At 39.9% G+C, this 24,322-nt stretch overlaps 2 protein-coding genes across 6 annotated transcripts in view; both read left to right on the top strand.

The window, feature by feature from the left end:
- Nucleotides 1-6,527: 6,527 nt before the first annotated feature.
- The window catches only part of EDA2R (ectodysplasin A2 receptor), a 69,528-nt gene continuing 51,733 nt past the window's right edge, over nt 6,528-24,322 (top strand). For all 4 annotated transcript variants that reach the window (XM_027093571.1, XM_027093569.1, XM_027093570.1 and 1 more), the window contains exons 1-2: nt 6,528-6,692; nt 21,768-21,864. In XM_027093571.1, the coding sequence (XP_026949372.1) occupies nt 21,794-21,864 (71 nt within the window). In that variant the 5' untranslated portion in view covers nt 6,528-6,692; nt 21,768-21,793. The remainder of the gene's footprint in view (nt 6,693-21,767; nt 21,865-24,322) is intronic.
- On the top strand, nt 18,471-19,289 carry LOC113613112 (centromere protein N-like). 2 transcript variants are annotated; one of them, XM_027093573.1, is made up of 2 exons: nt 18,471-18,857; nt 19,035-19,289. In XM_027093573.1, exons 1-2 carry the CDS (start codon nt 18,489-18,491, stop codon nt 19,218-19,220), a joined length of 555 nt encoding a protein of 184 aa, XP_026949374.1. In that variant the 5' UTR covers nt 18,471-18,488; the 3' UTR covers nt 19,221-19,289. The 2 variants fall into 2 exon arrangements, with proteins under 2 accessions (XP_026949374.1, XP_026949373.1); XM_027093572.1 differs by having other exon boundaries at nt 18,471-19,286.

Raw genomic sequence — 24,322 nt, 5'->3', positions numbered from 1 at the left:
AAAAATAAAGGAAACATTTTTGATCTTACAGTACAGTACCTTGAAAAGTACAGTAGTACAGTACAACAGCTGGCATACAGAGGCTGGCATCGAGTGAATAGGCAAAAAGAGTTACTGACTGGAGGAGGGAGGGGAGGTGGGAGATGGCAGAGGTGAAGGATCATCAGCACTAGGAGATGAAGGGCAAGCTGCAATTTCACTCACGCCTGACGTTGATGGAACGCATGTTAGCATCTTTGAAAGTTCACAACTTGAAGGTTCGTATGTAGGGGACTTACTGTATTCCTAACATATTTCACATGAAGAAACTTGATCAAAGTCACAACTCAGGGTTTGAACTCAGAACTGTCCTCACTAAAGCTCATGCCCTTTCTACTGTATTTTAATCCCATTTCATTATTGATTGATAAGAGCCAAGATGCTTTAGTTGAAAGAACAAAGAATTTTCAGTCAAAAGCACCTTGTTCCAAACCCAGTTTTTTGTGCCTTCTCTCTTAATGACCTTAGACTTATCACTTTTTAAGTCTTAGTTGCATCATCCAAGAGGCAAAAATATCAGCTCTGTCTCATGGTGCCATTGTATTAAATGAAATAATATATGAAATGAAAGGGGTTAACGTAGCACAGGGCACATATTAGGTCCTTGATAAATGGACTACTACTAGTCTTACTACTATTTTCAAAATATACCTGGCATAATACATAGTATATATTATACAGTGATTTAATGGTAGTTAATGTTATTAAGGTGTTTGTTGTCAGAACACAGGCTATGTTTAAATCTTGATGTTGCTATTGCCTAACTGCATATCCTTACGTAAGTCATTTAACCTCTCAGAGCCTGGAGATAGGTGTACCTCAAGATTCCTTTGAGGCTTAGATAATTCAGACAAAGTACTTAACATAGTTCTAGACACTTGATGCTCAAAATTATAGCTATTACTGTTATTATCAGAATAATGCATCAAAAGGCTTCAAAGTTTATGCCATACACAGTGGGAAGCTGTCATGCAGGTTCTTGGGAATAGTAGTGATAAAGGAAGTGGGTGAATTCTTCTTCTCAATTCTTAAGTGTAGGGGCTCCCCAGCAGGGCTGACCTAACAAAAAATGGTGTTTTGGTGTTGAAGATTTGTTTCTAGGTGGATCAGGTTGGGGGGACCTCTGAGCTTAATGAGGCTAGTTTTCCATAGGCGGAAGGCTGGGATGAGGGAGTGAGGTTGTTAGAAGGAAGTTGTTGGGTGCAGGTATGCATGGGGTTATGGCTGGAGAATCTTGAAGTCTTTTGAAATAAAGAGAGGCATAGTAATTCATTAAGGAGTCAAGAGGGAAGGGTCTCTCCTCCACCAGTGGGAGGAATTCAAATATGTTTGTGGGTAGAGTGGCTGGATACAGAGGAAAGGTGAATAATAAAGATACCTGTGAGAGAGGGGTTAAAAATAAAGCATGGTCCATAGGGAACAGGGAAGGGAGAAGAGGCTCATGCTCTCCTCCTCTCCACCAAGAGGAAAGACCAGAATGGATGGAGAGAGAAACTTACTGGCATAAGGGAAAGTGGTGGAAGGACTTCATACCTAATAGCATCTGTTTCTTGATGATAAGGATAGGGGTTCATTTTTCTGGACTGATAACTAGGTGCCAAAATAGGGACTTCAGGGAAAATGTAGAAGTTTAGAATAGCTGTGCAGGGAAGATGGGAGGACCCTCTAATTGGGAAGGAGAGAAATTATTTCACTTAGTGCTTTAGAACAGTGGTATTCAAACTTGAGTTGGAATCAGAATCATCCTAGAGAGCTTGTTAAAACACAGATTTCTGGGCCTAACACTGGAAATTTCTGATTCATTAGATCTGGGCTGGGACTAGAGAATTTGCATTGAAAAAATGTTTCCAGGTAATGATGATTCTGCTGCCAGAGACCTGAGTGAGAGTTCTTGAATCCATTGAGTTTTCTGGCTGTATTACCATGAACGAACTCCTTAGCCACTCTATCTTGATTTCTCATCTGAAAGTTAAGGATGATAATCATAGTACCTATCTAATAAAGCTGTTATGAAAATTAAATTAGAACAGGGCCTGATAGTAACTTGGGAGAAATATGTAGTACTCAAGAATAGTTGGAAATCCAAGAAGACTGGGCAGTTATTTTTTCTGGCAACTTCTTCTCTTTGCCCTACCCCTATCTCTAAGTCCAGGCCCTAAAATTGCCTTCACCTCCATCCTAGGTGCTGATTGGTTTCTAGGGATATATCTGGAGAGACCTGCTTCCTGAGCCTCAGTAGTAACTCTGCCTGTAGATTCTACACTTAAGCCTACATTCACTACCTCCTCTAGCCTTCCTGGTTTGCCTTGAGCTTTCTGAGCTTTCCCATAAGAGGCCAACTTGCACCTCACTCTGAGTGGAAGCACAGCCAAAGCCCACAAAGCCCTGCTAGGGAGAGGTCTTGAGAGATGGCTGGAAAGGAATCTTAGGTCTAAACTCTCCCCTAGAGGAATCACTCTGAATCCAGGCAGGCTGGAGACACACACTGAGGAAAATGACCTTAGCTGCCGACTCCAGGCTGGTAACATTATATTAGTGAAGATAAATGGGAAAGACTGTTATCTGGAGCCCTGGAGACTGACCTGACCCTTCACTGTGATTATTAGAAAACAATTCCTTATACTGAGTATAAATCTGTCTGCCTGTACATTCTACCCATATGGGCTCATTTTCCCCCCTTAAGATACAAATCTCATCAGTTCCTTCTACCCTGTGACAGCCCTTCAGATGTTGGCAGAAAGTGACCAAGTCTTCTTGAGTCTTCTCAAACCAAACATAGTGGTGGGTGATGGCAATGAAATGAGTGTCTGGTTGTCTCACAAAAGCTAAGAAGAATAAGAATTTTAGAACCTGCCCTGTGGACACTAGATATATCTCTTATATGATTATGAATCTTTTATACAATTGTGTACCCCTTAGTGTTGCCATTCTTTCTCCTATTATGTATTTATTAATTAATTTATTATTTATTTATTTTTGTGCCAGGCATATCATGCTGTGAATTCCGTTTGAAATTGAACTGACCTAAACAATCCTAATATTTTGCAGAAATGCTGCTTCAAAGCCCTATGGCCCTCATCCCATAAGTAGAGTTTTAGAATGAAGTATCTAAATCTTTTTCTGCATCCACAGTGATAGTTTTCTGTCCCCACAAGGCTGTCTGTAGGTGAGAAATAGCATGGTATACTAAAAAGAGCTTCAGGGTTGGACTTAGAAAATTCAAGTTCAAATCTCAACAACTCTGCTTAGCAATTCTGTGCTCATTTGGATGTCACATAATGTTTTATATATCCAATTTATTTTTTTTTATTTTTAAAATGGACGTAATAATCACCAGATCATGGAAGTGCTCTTGAAGGGTTAGTGAGATAACATATAAATTGCCTATCTCAGTGCCCGCATATAGTACACATCCAAGAGATGGTAATTCTTCCCTTTCCAATTAGTAAATTGACATGGTAATAGTAATGGCACCTTCCCATGGTTATAAGGATTGAATGAGATACCTGTGTAAAGAACTCTAGAGGACTATGCTACCTATTGTTTTAAAGTAATATTATTAGCAAATACATGTGTAGAAGAGTCAGAGTTGCACAGCCTTCTGGTTGGTGTGTGCTGAATTTCCAATCCTATGCCTGAGAAGGTAGGGTGTAGAGAAAACACAGGAGTTTGGCTAATTGCCTCAGTCGAAATTACATTCTCTCAGAGGAGGACTGAGTCAGGCAAAAACAAATAAAATTAGGAACTAGTGACAAGAAAATAGACTAATAAGGTTAGACTAACAATAAAAGGTAGGAAAATTAGTTAGGGGGAAAAGGTTGACAATTATAGTCCTCATTACCACTATCATTCTAACAGATCTCAGTTATTGTGTCTGGAACTGGGTTCGGAAGTCTATATATATATTCCTCTCAAATCTTCCCAGCAAGCTTGTTTCTTTCCACATTTTATAGATAGGGAAACTGAATCTCTGAGAGGTTAAAGTACTTGTCTAAGATCACACAGCATGCAAATTTTAAGTGACAGATCTGGGATCCCAATTCAGACTCCAAAGCCACTCTATTGCTATGCCATGTCCTTACTCACTGGAACAAGACAGCATGATGTAACATGCTTAGAGTCAGGTACTAGTTATAGTTCTGGATTAAGCTTGTACTTGCTGTGTACCTTTGCACAATTCAGTTAACTTGTCTGATCCAGAGTTGCCACATGTATAAAATAAGGAAAATAATACTTATGAGTTGTTCTGTGGGATAAATGATATTGTATGTATAAAGTGTTGTGAGGGCCCCAGCATCACCAACATTATAGAATGAGATACTGGAGAATATCCAGTGACACAATCTGAGAAAGAAGGGTAAGAGAAACAGAGGGAAACCAGGAGCCGAGTAGTGTTTTCCAACACAAGAAAGAATGTTTCCCAAAGAAAAGAGTGGCTAGCACTGGAAAGAAACTGCAGATAAATACGAAAATGAGTGAAAATGTTCCCTAAAATCTGGCAGTAAAAAAGGTCACTTGTGATCTCAGGGAAAGAACATTGGGCTGGAAGCCAGGGTGCAATAAATTGGGAAGCTAATGGAAAGTAAAGACATGGAAACAGTGAGTGGAGACTACTCTGGCCAGAAATTTGGCTGAGGAAGGAAGAGAGATGAGGCTATTATTTTAGGAGGAGGCAGTGGGGGAGATTTTATTTTGCAGTGGGAAGAATTCAAATATGTTTGTGGGGTAGAAGGGTTGGACATAAGGTGGAAGGTAAATAATAAAGATACCAGTGAGAGAGGAGTTTTAAAATGAGGCATGGTTCTACTGAGTGAAGTAAGTCATAAACAGGAAGAGAAATATCATATGATATCACTTATATGTGGAAACTAAAAAAAAGTATACAAATGAACTTATCTACAAAATGGAAACAGAGTTACAGATGTAGAAAACCAATTTATGGTTACCTGGGGGAAAGGGGGGGAGGGATAAATTGGGAGATGGGATTGACATATATACACTACTATATATAAAACAGATAACTAATAAGGTTATAATAATAAGGTATAGCACAGGAAACTGTACTCAACACTTTCTAATGGCTTATATGGGAAAATAATCTAAAAAAGGGTGGATATATGTATATGTATAACTGATTCACTTTGCTGTATAGCAGTAACTAATACAACATTGTAAATCCACTATACTCCAATAAACTTTGTGTGTATGTGTGTGTGTGTGTGTGTGTGTGTGTGTGTGTGTGTGTGTGGTATGCGGGCCTCTCACTGTTGTGGCCTCTCCCGTTGTGGAACAAAGGCTCCAGACGCGCAGGCTCAGCGGTCATGGCTCATGGGCCCAGCCACTCCGCGGCATGTGGGATCTTCCCGGACTGGGGCATGAACCCGTGTCCCCTGCATAGGCAGGTGGACTCTCAACCACTACGCCACCAGGGAAGCCCCAATAAACATTTTTTAAAAATAAAAAATAAAGTTAAAGAAAAAAAGAGAGAGAGAGACATGGCTCATAGGGAGCAAGGGAGGGGGAGCTCTTGAGGCTAGGGTTGTTGAAAGGCCCCTAATCCTGACCTTGAAGAATGTTCCCAACTTAGCTGGAAAGGACTTGTGTTGAAAAACTAAAAGGCAGCAGGGTTGTGTCAGGTGGGAGAGTACACCCAGGCTAAAGGGTCCCCTTGCTGCCAGCTCACATTTCTTCATCTGTAGGGCTCTTTGGCTAAGTTCAACATATTCAAAGTCTTTCTGACCTCTCCCATTTTGTCGTTTACACTTGGTTCTCTAGTTTATTTATTCCTCTCCTGTGTACCAGACTCCTTCCCAGCCCTGTCACTTACTAGCTGTTTGACAATTGGGCAATCATTCTATGCCTTAGTTTTCTTATCTCTAAATTGTGAATAAAACTAGGGTAGTTATAAGGATTAAATGAGCTAATATATGTAAAATATTGAGAAGAGTGACTGGCAGATAGCAAGTGTTGCATAAGTGTTAGTTATTAAGTATTAGCTCATGATGCTTACCAATTAGTGGAAGGGAAAGGACAGATATTAAACAATCAAGGAATTTAATCAATAATTATTACAGATTACAATTCAGTGCCAGTAAGAAAATAAACAGAGCGCAGTGGACAGGGCAGGACTTTGATTAGTGAGGCTTATATGAGGAAGTGACACTCTGCCATGAAGACACCAATCCTCCCTTGACACCACAGATCTTAACTTCAGCTCCACAGTCTCTCCTGCTTCCATTACCTCTCTCCCTGCTTCAGTCCCTGAAGCTTTTCAGTTCTTGCCAAAGGCGTGGCTTGGTCACTATTCACCCACTCTTCCCCAACTCCTCCCCCACTCTCACTGTCAGGGGTGAAACTTCTTTGTGTAGCCACACCTAGACACTCAAGTGGTCCAATAGCTGCTTCATGGGGGCGGAGAAGTAGGCGTAGCATGAAAGGAAAAGAGAATAGGTTCTGGCTGTTGTTGCTACATGTGGATGTGAAATGAGTCAGAGCAGAGCTTTGATTGTAACGAATTTCATCTACTGTGAGTGTAGTATGGAGACTGGCAGCTGAGAAGTGGGGGCTTGGTGGGATGTCTGGCCTGTGCTGAGGTACGTTTGTCCAGGGATTCCGTCACTGGAGCAAGATCCATCCATACATTTATTTACAGGGTAAGTGTGGGAACACCCTCTGGCATGGCAAGGTGGCTTGGACCTGTGGGGCCTAGAGATGCAAGTTCAGGATCAGGTTAGGATGACCCTGCTAAGGTGCTACAAAGTCAGAATGGCTGGGAAGGTGTCCTGTGGCTGTCTGTCTGCCCATCCATCTGTATCCAGAGAGTGCTGTGTAGGGTGCCATGGACCTGAGCTAATACCCTGATGGCCTTGGTGAGCCAGTTCCCCTGGAGTAGGCTTGTACTGGACCATTATGGCCTCTGGGAACATGTGTGGACCCGCCGAAACACCCTGAGTATCTCCAGTTAGGAGATAAGGAAGAGAAAAGACAAGGAGGCTACGAGCTTAGGGGAGGGAGGGAGGAGTTGGATCAGATTTGTGAAGCATCCCGAGGGACGTTGAGTGGCTGGCCTACCCACGTGGCCCCTGGGCAAGTCGGGGCTTGTGTAAAGAGTTTGCAAGCTCTATTTGGGGGCTTTCAGTCTCACCCATCCGGCTGGGTTTCACTTGATCCCTCACTCCTGGAAACTGAGCCCAAGGCAGTGATATTTTGATCCTGCTTTACATCAAACATTGGCCAAAAGGCCGAGGCAGCTGTGAGAACTGGGGGACAAGTAGAGACCCGCCAGAAACTAGGCTGGGGAAGCAGAGACTGCAAGGTCTTGTTTGGACAGGTGTTGGCAGTGCTGACCAGTATGAAACCATTGCAGGGTGGCTAAGGCAGGAGAGTATGGGCATCTTCCCCTACATAACTCTCCTGTCCCCTCTTTCACCCCAACATACCTTCAATTAAACATAACAGACTCACTGAGCACCTACTCTGTGCCACCACTGTGTGAGACAGACAGATGCCTAAGACATAGTCTATGCCCACTGGGACCTCATCATGGGTATAAGAATAAATAAATATAACACAAAATAGCTTTAAAGGTCCAGTTAAAGTACGCTTTGGTATTGTCAGGTAAGGATCACATCTAGTTGAGCCAGAGTAAATCAGAAAGTGTTTTTTGATTGTTTGTGTTTTGACATTGTATCATCTTTCAGGGCTCCAGAGCCAGACTACTTGAGTTCAAATCCCATCCTACCATTTATTAACTTGTGTGACATTGGACAAGCATAATTACTTTTCCCTGTCTGAATTTTGTTTTAATCTAGTTTAAAATGGATATAAAAATAGAGCTTATTTTATCAAGTTTTTGTGAGGATTAAATTAGATAATCCATGTGAAATACTTGCACACACTTAGCACAGTGGCTTGACCAAAATAAGCACTCAATAAATGTTAACTATTATTATTATTTAAGATGGGCCATGAAACACAGATAGGATTTCAACAGGTGGAGGCAGGAGAGAAGGCAGTCCAAGCCAGGAAAAAAACAGGAACAACTGTTTGGAGGCAGGGAAACTCAGAGCATGTGAAAAGAACACCAGCTGAACTGGATTTTAGAGTACAATTACGTGGAAAGTGAAAGTTAAAGTTGACATGGTAGATTGATGAAAAACTGTGGAAGACTTTTGGATGCTAGATTTTCTGTTCAATTCGTCACACTGTGGAAAATCATTGAAAGTTTCTGAGCTAAAGAAAAAATATAAATCTCTGTTTCAGGAAGAATAATCTGGTAAACATGAGTTAACTGAATTGGAATAGGAAAACATGAGATGTAGATAAACTAGATGCAGAGAGGGAATGAGACCCTGAACTGAGGTGGTGACTATGGGAGTAGAAAGGAGGCAATGAATTTAACAATACATCACAGAAGTTGGATCTGCAGAACTTAGAAGTTGATAAATTATATGAGATTGAAAAGAGAGGAATATGAGAGAATCACTATCTCTTGGGATTGGTTTAGACTTTAAAATGTTGTGTATTCCAATCCCAATTCCATCCATTTCTGTGGATGGTACAAATAGAAAGGATATCTACTTTCTGAGTTAAACACAGCTTGTTCAAGTCCTGGGTCTGCTACTTACCTGCTGTCTGTGATCCTAAGCATATTATTTATCCATCATTCCCAACCAGGATCAATACGATATCCATAGGGCATTTAGAGATACGTGTTGAGAGTGGGATTTTTTTGCACAAAGAATGAAGTACTACTGAATTTAGTACCAACCAGGTTGAGACAGCAAACTATTGTTCTTCCCACCCACTTATTTTTTTTTTAACATCTGTATTGGAGTATAATTGCTTTGCAATGGTGTGTTAGTTTCTGCTTTACAACATAGTGAATCAGCTATACATTTACCTATATCCCCATATCTCCTCCCTCTTGCGTCTCCCTCCCACCCTCCCTATCCCACCATTCTAGGTGGTCACAAAGCACCGAGCTGATCTCCCTGTGCTATGTGGCTGCTTCCCACTAGCTATCTATTTTACATTTGGTAGTGTATATATGTCCATGCCACTCACTCACTTTGTCCCAGCTTACACTTCCCCCTCTCCATGTTCTCAAGTTCATTCTCTATGTCAGAGTCTTTATTCCTGTCCTGTCCCTAGGTTCTTCATAACCTTTTTTTTAGATTCCGTATATATGTCTTAGCATATGGTATTTGTTTTTCTCTTTCTGACTTACTTCACTCTGTATGACAGACTCTAGGTCCATCCACCTCACTACAAATAACTCAGTTTTGTCTCTTTTTATGGTTAAGTAATATTCCATTGTATATATGTGCCATATCTTCTTTATTCATTCATCTGTCGATAGACACTTAGGTTGCTTGCATGTCCTGGATATTGTAAATTGAGCTGCAATGAACATTGTGGTACATGACTCTTTTTGAATTATGGTTTTCTCAGGATATATGCCCAGTAGTGGGATTTCTGTGTCTTATGGTAGTTCTATTTTTAGTTTTTTAAGGAACCTCCATACTGTTCTCCATAGTGGCTGTATCAAGTTACATTCCCACCAACAGTGCAAGAGGGTTCCCTTTTCTTCACACCCTCTCCAGCATTTATTGTTTGTAGATTTTTTGATGATGGCCATTCTGACTGGTGTGAGGTGATACCTCATTGTAGTTTTGATTTGCATTTCTCTAATGATTAGTGATGTTGAGCACCACTCACTTATAATACCAGTAGTAACCCCAGTGAGAAATACTGAACGTCTCCAAAACTCAGTCTGAAGGGAGAATAGTAGACATGTCATAGTTTTGTTGGAAGGATTAAAAGAAATAATCCCTGTGAAGTATCTAGCACAGTATCTGATGCATAGTAGGTAGAAAATTCATAGTAGAAAGTTCATGAATCATAATTTTCTTTCACCCCAATTGACTTCACCTTATAACATCTTTGCTAGTCTCTGCTTGAATACTTTCAAAGGGAGTGTACTTACTGATCTCTGAGAGAGTCCATTCCCTTCATAGAAAGCCTTGACTCTGCAAAAGTTCTTCCTTTTGTTAAACTGAACTCAGTCTCCCTTTGGCTTCCAGAGGTTCTAGTCATTCTCCCTGGGGCCACTCAGACAAGTCTGCTCATTCTCTTCCATGATAGTTCCTCAGAGATCTGAAAACCATAAAACAGATCCCCATTCATCTTTCATTCCCAAGTCAAACAGCCCAGCTTTTTCATCATTTCTCTTATAGCATGCTGTCAAGTCAAATAAGACTCTGAGGCTTTGAGCTATATAAGGTGGGGTGATGATGGCACCTTCAAAGTGATCAGAAACACTGTAAAAGGAACAGGATGGGTGAATGTGACAAGTTCCTTTGTAAATTATTTCTTAAGTTCCCACTGTGTGCCAGGTACTTTCAAATCCATAATCCCACTGACTCCTCACCCCAACTAGGGAAGGTCCAGGTCCTCTTGTCTTAATTGTACAGGTAGCCAAATAGTCTCAAAGAAAATGAAACTTGCTAGAGATCATTTAGTTAGTAAGTGTCTGAACAAAACTAGAAACCAGATTTTTGTTACTCCAAGGTCAGTATTGTTTTGTTTTGTTTTGTTTTTTAATTTTGGCACTGGGCCCTAAATTTGGAGACTTTAGATTCTAGTCCTGGCTCTGTGCTGACCAACTATGTGAATTGGGGGAAATTTTATCCCTTCTAGAGGGACCTCAGTCTCCCCATATGGAACATCAAGGGAATGAGGTTAGGTTGTCTTGAAGAATCCTTTTGGGATTCCATGAGAATATGTTTTCAATTATCTGATGGTTTGAAGTTTTAGTCAGTTACCAAAGAGGAGAAAAAAAATAAACCATAATGAAATGTGCTGTCGTATGAGTACTGAGGTGTCTGTTACTCTACTTGAGGTGAGTTCAAGTACATATGGATGATATTTCTTTATTGGGCAACAGGAAGCTGGGACTAAGATGAGTTTTAAGCTCCCATCTAAGACTGTACAATTCTGAACATTGTTTTATAGAATGTGCATTTACATATGCAATCATAGGCTTCTTGTTGTATCAGTTTCATCTTTTCCCCACTACCCCGCCACCTTTCTTTTTCTTAGGAAGTCTAAAAAATAAAAGGCAAGAAATATTTTGGCATCAATATCTCATTCTGTACAGACAGGCTTCATTCTATGGACTGATTCTCCCATTCAGATTGGAAGGATAAGTAGCCCTGAGCTGTGCTTGCAAATGCTCATCAGTTTGTATGTCTGTTTCTTTAGGATATTTCTGGCCTATGAGGAAGGGATAGTGTACATGATAGGGGGATACATGGGATCCCCAAGGGATAGTGTACATGATTGCTGTGGGAGAAAAGGCACTGTTCTTATTGACATCTTCAGAGAGATACAACTATTCCAGATAGTTGGTAAACTGGACAGGGTGGAGAGAATGTAGGGCAAGACCAAAGAACATTAATAAAAATCAGAAATGAGAGCACTTGACTGAGTTTTATCCAGCTCCTAGCCCTGTAAAGAAATCATACCATTAATCCAGTTTTCAGCTGGGAGAACTCAGTCAAAAGCATATCCTCTGTGGAAAGTCACCTAGTACTGCTGGCGATGTAACTAATTTTTGATGATACCACTAATTTCATTGTATCTTGTGGTGGTCAGTACATGAATGTGACTCACTTTGGCTAGGGACACTGTGGAACAATAGCAGGGGTTTTGGGTATTGGTTGTTTGGCCTGTAGCCTCTCTCCAATGTCCTTTGCTCCCAAACTCTGGGTGGAATAGAAACAACACTCATAGCAACCCCTCACATGTGTAGCACAATTTGGAGTTTCCAGAGCACTCTCACATACATTATCTCATTTTTCCCTTGAACATCATCCAGCGTAGTTCCGTACCTTTGCTCCCACTTGGGAAGACTGTTTCAGCAATCATTAAAGTGATATTTTCCTCTCATAATCAGCCCAAAGATTGCTGGTCTTAATTATATCACCATATTCTTGGCTACACAGTTCTTTTCTCCCCTCCCTTTAACAATTTTTTTCAGCAGTTCCAGACACTAACTAAATATTTATATATTTTTTAGCTTTTTTTCCACCTCAATTTACAGTCTTTTAAGTTATGTTTGTCTTTTCTAGATTTGTGCTTTTTTGTTGTGGATGTGTGTGCTTCCACATGTTTTGAAGGAGAAAAATTTTAACTCACATGGTTAACATTTGCTTTTGGCTGAATTGAAATTGTCCAACTGGATATTAATTCTATCTGTACAGTGACAATTGTTTATAATAAAATTTTCTTTACTTTTCTACTCCAGCATCTTTATTCTTGCTGAGCCATTATCTGTTGCTCTGTACACCAGAATAAAGAACAAGGTAAATAGGTGTGACTTCCTTAATTTTGCACAGCTTCCTTCATTCTCCTCTGTTGATATACTAATCCTGACATTACTGGACCAAATGTTGCTATCACTAACAGTTGTATTTCTTCAGCCACTTTGGAAATGGAAAGAGAAGCTTGTTAAAAACTGTAACAACCACCTGTGGTCTCTGAATTATTTCTATTCCATGCACATATTGTGATATACTTGAATATTAAGACAATTTATTTTTGTCACATACCAACAAAATAATATATTTCCAGTCCTGATGCTCCTTCACCTCCCTGCACCAACAGCTGACACTGCTGCTCATCTTTTACTTCTTAAAACTTTGTCCTGTACTGTCCCATCTGAGTTCTATTCTTTCTTCCCTGGATTCCCCTTCTTGGTTACTGCTGGCTAATCTTCCTCTACCAGCTTCACATATGGATGTCCCTTAGTGTTTTGTTCTTAGCATTTTTCTTTGCTCATCTAAGCCTCTGCCATGATTTACCTAGGCCAATGGTGCTCTACCTTCTGAAGATTTTATTTAATTGGTCTAGGGAATAGGTATGTTTTAAAGTACTCCAGACGATTCTGATGTGCATCCACGAGCTGGTATTTTTATGCATTTGACTTATCTCTAGCCCCAACCTATGTTCTACATATTTTAATTGCCTGCTAGGCACCACAACTGACATGGTCCTTTGTCCCCTCAAACTTTTCATACTTAAAACAGTTTGAAAAACTGAGTGCATTGTCTCTTTTTTTCCTAACAAGCAACTCCCCTTTCACACTTTTTGCACCCTGAGTTTCTCCTGGTTTCTCAGGAAGAAACCCTCAGAATCTTCTCTGACTTATGTCTTTCTCTTGGCTCTCACATCCATGTAATTGTAAGGTCCTGTGAACTTACTTTGTAAGATCTGTATCTCCCACCATCACTTCCTTCCTGTTTCTACTGCTACCATCTTTGTCCTGGCCCTCGTATCCTAGGGCTTGAGCAGAAACCCTGTCTAGCCATTCTTTAAACACATATTAGTATTCAAAAAATACCTTTGTCCCAACCTAAAAGATTGCTGATGAAATAGTAAATTTAAGTGACAGCCTGGGAGGACCTCCATTCCCTATTTTAGAGTTCAATACTGCCTTGGAAAGCATGCCAAACTCATGAGTCTTAAATCACCTGTGAGTTCTGGCTTTATTTAATGCTAGTTAAATAAATTTAGAGGCATTTTTTTCTTTAAGCCACAGTTTTTAAAATCTATGAATTGGTGATAATAATCCATGGCTTATTCTCAGGGTTACTGGAAGGACATATTGAGCTAACTGATATTAAACCCTTTAAAACTGTGAAACCTTTCACTCAGAAGATTGTTACCGTTATTTTGTAAATTTTTACCATTCACTCATCCAACAAATATTTATTTAGTGCCTATTGTATGCCAGGCACTGTTCTAAGCATGGGGGATGAAGTAGTGACCACGACAGGACCATGATCTCATGGTGCTTACATTCTAGTTGGGGTAGAAACAGGCAATAAAGAAGTAAATAAGATAAAGTGTGTCAGATGGTCACAAGTGCTACTGAGAAGAATGAAACAGGAGAAGGGATAGGGAATATGGAGGGAACTTGCAGTTTTGAAACAGTGGTCAAGAAACCTCACTAAGAAGATAATTTATATCAAAGAACTGAAGAAGATGAGGAAGGTAGCCATGTAGTTATCTGGGGGAAAACATGCCTGAATAAGGGAACAGCAAGTGTTAAGGCCTTAAGGTGGAAGCATTTCCTGATTAGTTTGAGGAAGAGCAAGGAGGTTGGCATGGCTGGAGTTAAGGGAATAATAGGAAGAATAGTAGATCATGGAGTCAAAGAGGTGATGGGGTGGTAAGCAGATCATCTAAAACCTCATTGACCGTTATAAGGACTTTAGTTTATTGAGTGAGGTGGAGAGGCATCGATGGATTTTGAGGTTGGAAATGACATGATCTAACATGTTTTAAAAGAACCATTCCACCCTCAGCCCTTTTAACTCTATCACCTATTATTTCCAGAAAAAAAATGGGTAGGCCCCAGGTTACTCCCTCACCAAGTTCCCTCTGAATATGGGGGAACAGAAAGACTTTTTTCTGACTGCACCTTATATTCAGGTGAAACATACAAGAGCCAAAAAGAGCCCTTAAAACAATGATTTTCAAAGTTGGCTGCACATGAGAATCACCTGGTGAATTTTTAAAATACATCAGAATCTCAGGAATGTGACCCAGGTATAAGTGTTTTTTTGAAGCTCCCAAGGTGCAGCCTATACTGAGAACCACTAATCAAAGAGATTGACCAAATCCTCATGATATGATTGGGACCTTGAGTTTGGAAGTGGGGAGGATCATGTTTCTGATGGCAGAGCTGGACCTGGGACCACTTACCATTCTGAGGAATGCAGAATTCACAAATACTTGGACAGGAGGAAGATAAGATGTTTCATAGTTTGGAAGCAGATTATGGGCAAGAGAAAGCTGAGATAGGAGTATCCCTGGGCCAGGCCAGGAAGGAGAAGGCTGAAAGCCAGCACCAAATGATAAAGCAACATCTGAATTATAGGCCAAACATCTGGAAATGATGAGGGCACTACACAGATTAGAAGCTTGATTTTCAAAGAAAGTACTGTTCTCACGGCCAGACTGAGCAACTACTTTGATTTTTGCCAGTCCTCTGCACGTGGGTGACTGGGTAGGCTCACAAGGAGAGGAATGGGCAGGGCATGGACCAGCTGCTGTCTTTCTCATCCTCTTTAATCCCACACCTCCTGCACTGCCCAGGAAAAGCAAATATCTTCCATGAAGTCCTGAGTTCTTAATTTAGACCTGTCATCTTGTTCTGCCCACCAGTCCTAGAGACAGAATGTTTCATCCCACAGGCATGTGCAAGTTGAGAAGAGCAGCAATCGTAAGCTGTGGCCAGAGGCAGCTGCACTGGCAGTAGTCTGAGTATCTAACATCCAGGAGAAACTTATCCAACATCAATTTTTAAGGCACAGTGAGCTCATGTGGGAATTATTATTAATGTCAGCCTCATTACTTCTCCTTTTCCCTGTCAGGTTGCATTCTTATTTTTCTAGTTTATTTTTTTTAGTGGGGGAGTGGATCAGGACAGGGGGATGGACAGAGTGAGCAGTCACATGACAGAGACAGACAAAATAAAGAGATATTCTAGTCATCTTGCCACTTGTCAATACCTCTGGTTAAACCCAATCAATATACCCAAATAGCACCTACTAGATAAATTTGGGGGAAAAAAATCATTTGGAGGGCATGTATAAGAATATTCATAGTAGCTTTTTAAAATTTTAATTTGGGGAATAAATTAAACAATGTCTATTAGAATGATACAGGGTAATTCACAGTATTAAAGAAAAAGCTGAAGAACTAGGTTTTTTAAAAAATTGAAACATAACTCACATACCATAAAATTCACTTTTCAAAGTGTATAATTCACTGTTTTTTAACATATTCACCAAGTTGTACAACCATCACTACTATCTAGTTCCAAGCCATTTCCTTACCCCAAAATGAAACTCATATCCATTAAGTAGCTATTTCCTATTCTCTCCTTTCCCCAGCCCCTAGCAATTACTGGCCTACTTTCTGTCTCTATGAATTGCCTATTCTGAACATTTCATATAAATGGAATCGTATAGTTTTCCTTTTGTGTGGCTTCTTTCACTTAGCATAATATTTTCAAGTTTCAACCATGTTGTAGTCCTCATCGAGTACTTCATTCCTTTTTCTGGCTGAATAATATTTAATTGTATTGATAGACCACATTTTGTTTATCCACTTAGTTAATTTACATTTGAGTTGTTTCTACATTTTTGACTATTATGTATAATGCTGCTAGGAACATTCATGTACAAATTTTTGTGTGGATATATATTTTCAGTACTTTTGGGTATATACTAAATATTGGAATTGCTGGATCACATGGTAACTTTATGTTTATTATTTTGAGGAACTGAAAAACCATTTTCCAAAGGGACTGCACCACTTTACATTCTCACCAGCAATATATGAGGGTTGCAATTTATCCACATCCTTGCCAACACTTAATCATCCCCTTTTTTGTTATAGCCACCTTAGTGGGTATGACATGGGATTTCATGGTGATTTTGAGTTGCATTCCCCTAATTGCTAATGACGTTGAGCATGTTTTAATATCCTTATTGGCCATTTTTTATATCTTCTTGGAGCAATGTATATTCAAGTACTTTGCCCATATTTAATTAGGTTATTTGCATTTTTATTGTTGAGTTGTAAGATTTCTCTATTTTATATATATATATATATATATATATATATATATAAAATCAGTTCTCTATAATTTATAGGGTTTTTTTCTCCCATTATGTGGGTTGTCTTTTTATTTTCCTGATATTGTCCTTGAAGCACAAAAGTTTTAAATTTTGATTAAGTAAAATTTATCATTGTTTTCTTCTTGTTGCTTTCTTTTTGGTGTTGTATCTAAGAAACCATAGCCTAATCAAAGGTCACAAATATTTATACCTATATTTTCTTATAAGAAAGAAATATTTAATTATAAACATTTTTATGTTTTCTTATAAAGCTCTTTTAAGAGTTTTATAGGTTTATGTCTTTCATTTAGAGGTTTGGTCCATTTTGAGTTAATTTTATATATGGTGTGAGGTAAGGGTCCAATTTGATTCTGTTTTATGTGGATACCCAGTTGTCACCATGCCTTTTTTTGAAAAGCCTGTTCCTTTCCCATTGAACTGTCTTGGCACTCTTTTTGAAAAGCAATTGACCATAGTATAGCAACTTTATTGTAAATGGTTACAAATTAAAAACAGTTCAATGTCCATTAACCAAAAAAATGCATAAATAAATTGTGGCATATCCATATAATGGGGTACTACACAGCAATGGTAAGGAATGAATATTGCTACATACAGTGTAATGGATAAATCTCACAGACATTACATTGAGCAAAGAAAGCCAGAAACAAAAAAGTCCTCTTTTTTTGAAATATTTATTTATTTATTTATTTGGCTGTGCAGGGTCTTAGTTGTGGCACATGGGATCTTCTTTTTTTTTTTAACATCTTTATTGGGGTATAATCGTGGGATCTTCTTTTACCACGTGCGGGATCTTTTAGTTGTGGCATGTGGGATATTTAGTTGCAGCATGTGGGATCTAGTTCCATGACCAGGGATCAAAACAGGGCCCCCTGCATTGGGAGCATAAAGTCTTAGCCACTGGACCACCAGGGAAGTCCCAAGAGTGCTCTTATATGAATCCAATTTATATGAAGTTCAAGGACAGATTAAACTAATGATTGTGACAGAAGTCAGAATAGAAATTACCTGGGAGACGGGGATGGCATTGACTGGGAAGGGGCATGAAAGGGTCTACTGAGGTAATGGAAAGGTTTTTGTATTTGTATCTTTATCTGGATAGCATTTGTATGAGTATATACATATGTCAAAATCTTATAGGTCTGTCTATATTGCTGTCTTATACAGCAGTTTGGAAGATTCAGGCATCTTCTGTGACATTTTAGAAGAGTGTTAGCTGCAGTTATAGGATGCTTCAGAGTAGCTCTGATTTTCTCAAAACCTAATTATTCTCTCTCACCTTCTCTTAAAATAAAAAGGCAGTACATCTACCACAGGACACTGCTGACCACAGGGAAGAACTTTACATAAGGTCTGAGTTTGTCCCTGGGTAATAATTTAACCATTCTTAGACAATTTTACCCATATGCCCTGACTTCTTCAAAACAGATCAGAGTCTATGTGGCTTTCTTCTCTTTTAAAAAGGCAATTTGTTAAACTTATAATGAAAGACAGTTTAATTTGTATGCTTTGGATAAACAGTTTGACAAAAGAGGGGGGAAAAGTCCTTTGTTCATCCCCTGGGACCTGATATGGGGATTTGGCAATACGCCCAACTTGCCTAGACACAGGTCTCAAAGCCAAAGTTAGAGGGACATGTTAAAATTCATGCCACATGCCAGGGCGGCGGGAACTGCAATTGGTGGCTTTGAAGGTGCAGCAGGCGGGAACATCTGATGAGAGAGCCGGCCGGCGATGTGTGCCAAAGAGATGGATGAAACTGTTTCCGAGTTTTTCAGGAGGACCATCTTGAAAATCCCATTGACTGAAATGATGACAATACTAAAAACCTGGAATTTTTTGTCTGAAAATCAACTGCAGACTGTAAACTTCCGGCAGAGAAAGGAATCTCTTGTTCAGGACTTGGTTCTGCTTTGTGAGGAAAATCGTGCAAGTCTCAATGATGCAGCACTTTTAGACATCATTTATACTCAATTTCATCGGCATCAGAAAGTTTGGGATGTTTTTCAGATGAGTAAAGGACCAGGTGAAGACACTGACCTTTTTGATATGGAACAATTCAAAAGTTCATTCAAGAAAATTCTTAAGAGAGCATTAAAAAATGTGACAGTCAGCTTCAGAGATGCTGAGGAGAATGCAGTATGGATTCAAATTGCCTGGGGAACACAGTATAGAAAGCCAAACCAGTACAAACCTGCTTACGTGGTGTATTATTCCCAAACACCATATGCCTTCACTTCTTCCTCCCAACTGAAAAGCAATCTACCCCTTCTGGGTCAGGCACTGACAATTGCTAGCAAACACCATCAGATTGTGAAAATGGACCTCAGAAGCCGGTATCTGGACTCTCTTAAGGCTATTGTTTTTAAACAGTATAATCAGACCTTTGAAACTCACAACTCTACTACACCTCTACAAGAAAGAAGCCTTGGGCTAGATATAAATAGTATGTGTGTTTTAAGATAAAAACTGAAATTTGGAAGGACATTCCTTTTCAGATTTCTGTCACCCAGGAAAACATTTATGTACCAGGATGTGATTCAAAAGTATTTACTGTTTTCAGAAAATTGAAAATTACATTTCTGTTGAAGTGGGGAAGCTAAGCTACCATAATCTCTTTTAGAATTTACTAGACTGGCATCTAATAATAATCAGAACAAAAACAAAAATTAACTAACAGTTGTTGAGCATTTCTTCTGTGCCAGGCACCATACTAAGGTGTTTATATGAGTCATTTCCTATTTCTTCACAGCAGTCCCATGAACAAGCTCTTTTCATCAGGAAACTGGGTTTCAGAGAGGTTTAGTAACTTGTGAGGCAAAATCACATAGCTAGGAATCGGCAAAGCCAGGAGTGAAATCCGAATCTGAGTCTGGAGCCCAGGCTCTTAATGCTTCCTGAGTACTTTATTGCATCTCACAGGTATTGCGTTATTTATAAATTGAAGGTCTGTGGCAACCCTGCATTGAGCAAATCTCTCAGCGCCATTTTTCCAACAGCATTTGCTCATTTCACGTCTCTGTGTCACATTTCCATAATTCTCACAATATTTCAAACTTTTTCATTATTATTATATTTGTTATGGTGATCTGTGATCAGTGATCTTTGATGTTACTACTGCGAAAAGATTACAACTCCCTGAGGGCTCAGATGATGGTTAGCATTTTTTAGCAATAAAGTACTTTAAAAAAAAAATCATGCCACATGTTTATTACATGGGAGGGGCTCTGGATACCAAACAGAATAGGCTGTCTCAGACACCCAAAGGCCAGAAACAGCTGCTATGGAGATTTCAGATGCCTATATAAGGAGCTTATCTCAAGGGCAGGACTGCTCTTTGGCTCCTGACAATGTTTTTCTGTTTCTGTGAGCAAGAGAAGGATACAGGGGAGTTGTCCAGACCAATATGCTGGCCCTGTGCCCATGACACTTAATTCCCTTGTCATGAGGGCTGTGAGACCACTGATGGTTTTTGTTCTTAATGAGAAGATGGGGTAGGGAGGGGAGCGTGCGTACTGAGGGTGACACTATGGGCCAGTAATCGAAACACATAGGAGGTAACATCTTCAGCTTGTGCAAAAATGGATTTTGTAGTCCACTTTCTTCTGAATGAATGCATGGGAAAGAATGGCCCAGTTGATGGTGGGAAAAGGTGCATTCAAGCAAAAATGCCAGACAGGATGACTTATCCCATCGCTATTGGGGACTTTTGAAGGGAGGAGTGATGGTCTCTCAAGGTGCACATTCACACTCTCCTCTCTTCTGACTGGAAGTACATACTTAGGACTTTCAGTACTTTGAGAAGCCACCTGAAGTTCACCTTGGCATGAAGTTAAGGAGTGCACAAAAGAATCTCACCCCACCTTTCTCTTTGAGTAGTGCAAGCTCCATGTATCAGTTACTTACATTAAAATTCACCTTTGTATAAAACTCTCTGTCTACATACTTAACTCTGTCTTATTTTGTATAGCTTTTCAAATCCTTCAGAATGCTTTTATGGACCTTAGCTCATTTAATCATCCCAAGACCTATATAAGGTAGGTGAGGTATATACTTCCCCCTTCCTTCAAATTAAGTAACTAAGGCCAGAAAAAATAAAGTGAATCATCCAGGATCATAGGTTGAATGAAGAAGAGCCAAGTAAGTTGACCAACCATCCCAATTTACCTGAGACTGTCCCAGTTTTAACACTGAAAGTCTCATGTCCTGAGGAAGCTTCTTAGTCCTAAGCGAAACTGGATGATTGGTTACCCTATATCCAGGATAGAACCCATATCTCCCAACACTCTGACCAATACTAGTGCCACTGCCCTATGCCATTTGTATTATGAGAACTGTTATGTGACTAGTGTTTCCTTTTATCTACACCTTAGTGTACCAGCACATTTCTTCATGCTGCGTCATTCTCCCCTCCTACCCAGACAAGGACAGAAGCAATGACAGCTAGTTCTCCTCAAACTTAAAGACAGTTTTGGCAAAAGGGAACCATGTTTCAGCTTTCTCATCCACAAAGGAAGGATGATAATCTCTATATTGCTTACCTCACATGGATGTTGTATGGATCAAATATAATGGGTATTAAAGTGCTTTCTAAACTGTTAATAGCTGGTAACATGTGAGAGATTGTGGTTATTCTCTACTCCCTAGGCAGAAGCCAGCTCCTTGTCTTATTCTCTTTCCAGTTCAGCAAGTGTTATAGCCACTAACTGTGTGAACTTTGGTGAATCCCTTGGTCTCTGTGCTTCATTTTCCTCATATGCAAAATTAGGCTAATAATAATTATTTGTATGGTTGTTTTAAAGGTTGAATTATTACTTGTAAACCATTTAAGAGTTCTTGGCACATGGTCAGTGCTATATATGCATTAGCTGTTTTGGGTTGCCTTTCTCAACCCTTATAACCCAGGACCAGAGACTAGATTAAGAGGCCCATAAACCAATTGACATGGAAGGCACTACTTACTTTGAAATCCCTTTCCGCTAGTTCCCTAATTGTTGTGTTGTGTACCCATAGCATTCCCACCATGGATTGCCAAGAAAATGAGTACTGGGACCAATGGGGACGGTGTGTCGCTTGCCAACTCTGTGGGCCTGGACAAGAGCTCTCCAAGGTAAGTCCCCCTGGTCAGGATACTTATTTCTGTCACATCTTAAGAACCAGACTGGCAACCAAGAGAGTCCAAGATTAGCAGAATCATCCCCATCTGTGTCTAATCAGTTTAGTAGATAAAACAAACCAAAGATTATGACAGGGGACTTCTCTGGTGGTCCAGTGGTTAAGACTTCACCTTCCAATGCAGGGGGTGCGGAATCCATCCCTGGTCAGGGAGCTAAGATCCCACATGCCTCAGGGCCAAAAAAACCAAAACATAAATCAGAAGCAATATTGTAACAAATTCAGTAGACTTTTTGAAAAAATGGTCCACATCAAAAAAAACAAAGATTGTGACAATAGCAGTCACAACTCCATTAAGAAGTCAACCTGGCAACATCAGGGGCAGGGGAGGATTCCATGAGATAGTGGGGTATTTCAAGAGTAAATGTGTAATGCAAAGGCCTAGGAAGGCTGTTTGGTATTAGGGACATATGTCAACTAAAGAAGGGCCCACTCATTTGCGGTTCAGGAGCCAGATATCAGGTCTTGGGAATTGGAAAGAGAGAAGAACTGAGTAGTCTGAAATGTGGCCTCTGTCTAGAGGGACTGGGCCACTGAGGAAACTGCAAGAGAGGCTTCATTGATGGGGAACTAGGGAGGGTCTAGAATCCCAATTAGTGGTAAGGGTCAGAACAAAACCACCCACAAAGCAGGGATTTTATACACAGCCCTGGCTTGCAGAGCTGGAGCTGCTTAATTGTTCCTGCTTCAGGTCCCTATTGGTCCCAAAACCTGGGGGTGGTATTAAATTTAGGCTGCAGCTGGGAACACAAAGGCTGGGAACAGACAGTCGGCAGATTTTTTTTTCACACTCACATATTTTATGCAGTTGTTCATTAATTCAGCAATTACTTATTGAACACCTACAAAGTGGCAGGCATGGTTGTAGCCACTGTGGGTATGGTAAAACAGACAAAATTATTTGCCTTCATGAACCTTACCTTTTAATTAGTGGAGCAAACAATGAACAAGATACATACATAGATATGGAAGTATGACAAGAATTATTTACAGTGACCTGATACAGAGTGACTGGGTGGCTGCTTAGATCAGGTAGCAAGGGAAGGCCTCTCAAGGAGGTGTCTTCTGGGGAGAGAATACAGCTAGTGCACAGTTCCAAGGTGAGAATGAGCTAGGCATGTTCAAGAAAGAGGAAGAAGGTAAGTGCAGCTGGTGATTGGTGAGTGAGAGGTAGACTAGTACATAATGAGGTCACAGAGGGAAGTATCGGCCAAACCATGGGAATCTTTAAGTTTATGATGAGAAATTTTAATTTTTTAAAAAGCACACCAGGAACCCTTTGGATGGTTTTAGTTAGGAGAGTGACATGATACTCTGACTGAAACAAAATGTATCAATTATTTAGCCGGCCTCCTTCCTACCTCCCTATTTCACAAATGAAGAGACTAAGGCCCAGGGATATTAACAGACAAGCACTAACTCTAATTTTAACTCTTTACACATAGCATTCTATACCACAGTGGGGTGCCCACATGGTTAATAAGGGATCCCAAGACCAAGGAAAAGTCTTCAGAAGTTAGGTCATGCTAGACATTAGGATGGACCAGATGGAATAAGCTACTTAGCTTGACAAAATCTATTTTAAATATCACATTCATCTTCATGATCAAAAGGCTTGGCACTCCTATAAGAACAAGCTCTGAGAAATGTTCCTGTCATGTACATGGCCATTACCTTTAAAGCCATCCATATTTACAAACCTGAACTTCTCCAAGGGAGAAAAATAGGTCTTTCTGTTAAACTGCTGTTACCAAATTCTCAAAAAGTGGCCCATGATGAAATGTGCATTTGTCTAAGCACCTCTTTGGTTGTCATTTATTTCAGCACCACTAGAAAGCTCAGAAAAAATGAATGAACTGCAGTATTGTGTTCCTGCAACTGCTTTATGTAAAAACAGCTTGTACTTGTATAGCAGTCTGTACTTTGTAAAGAGTTTTCATGTGCATTATCTCATTTGGCTCTCGAGTCTCACCAAGAAGGTATTATGAGCCCCATTTTAGATGTTGAAACTGAGACTCAGAGAGCGTATGTGACTTGCTCAAAGTCACAGTGTTCAGTAAAAATTGAATACACATGGGTTTGAGTCCCAGCTTTGCTGTGGGCAAATTAATCTTTGATTAAATTAAGATGTACTAAGTTAAAAGTAACATAAAACTTACCAGTGACTTGAACCATAAACACATTTATTTATGTAATGAAATTTGGAAGCAGGGATCCTTGTGGTTGGGTGGGCAGATCAACAATATTGTCAAGGACCCAGGCTCTTTTTATCCTACATCCTGGGCACCTTGCTATTTTTTCCTCATGCTTGTGGTCTCTTGGTTACCATAACTCAAAGCATTACATCTTCACATCAGAGTCAAAGTCAGGAAGAAGGGGCAGAGACAAAGTAG

The sequence above is a fragment of the Aethalodelphis obliquidens genome, unplaced genomic scaffold, assembly GCF_003676395.1.
Source record: "Aethalodelphis obliquidens isolate GAN/ISIS:26980383/991018 unplaced genomic scaffold, ASM367639v1 scaffold85, whole genome shotgun sequence".
NCBI lineage: Eukaryota > Metazoa > Chordata > Mammalia > Artiodactyla > Delphinidae > Aethalodelphis > Aethalodelphis obliquidens.
This window is presented reverse-complemented; position numbering and strand designations above follow the sequence as displayed.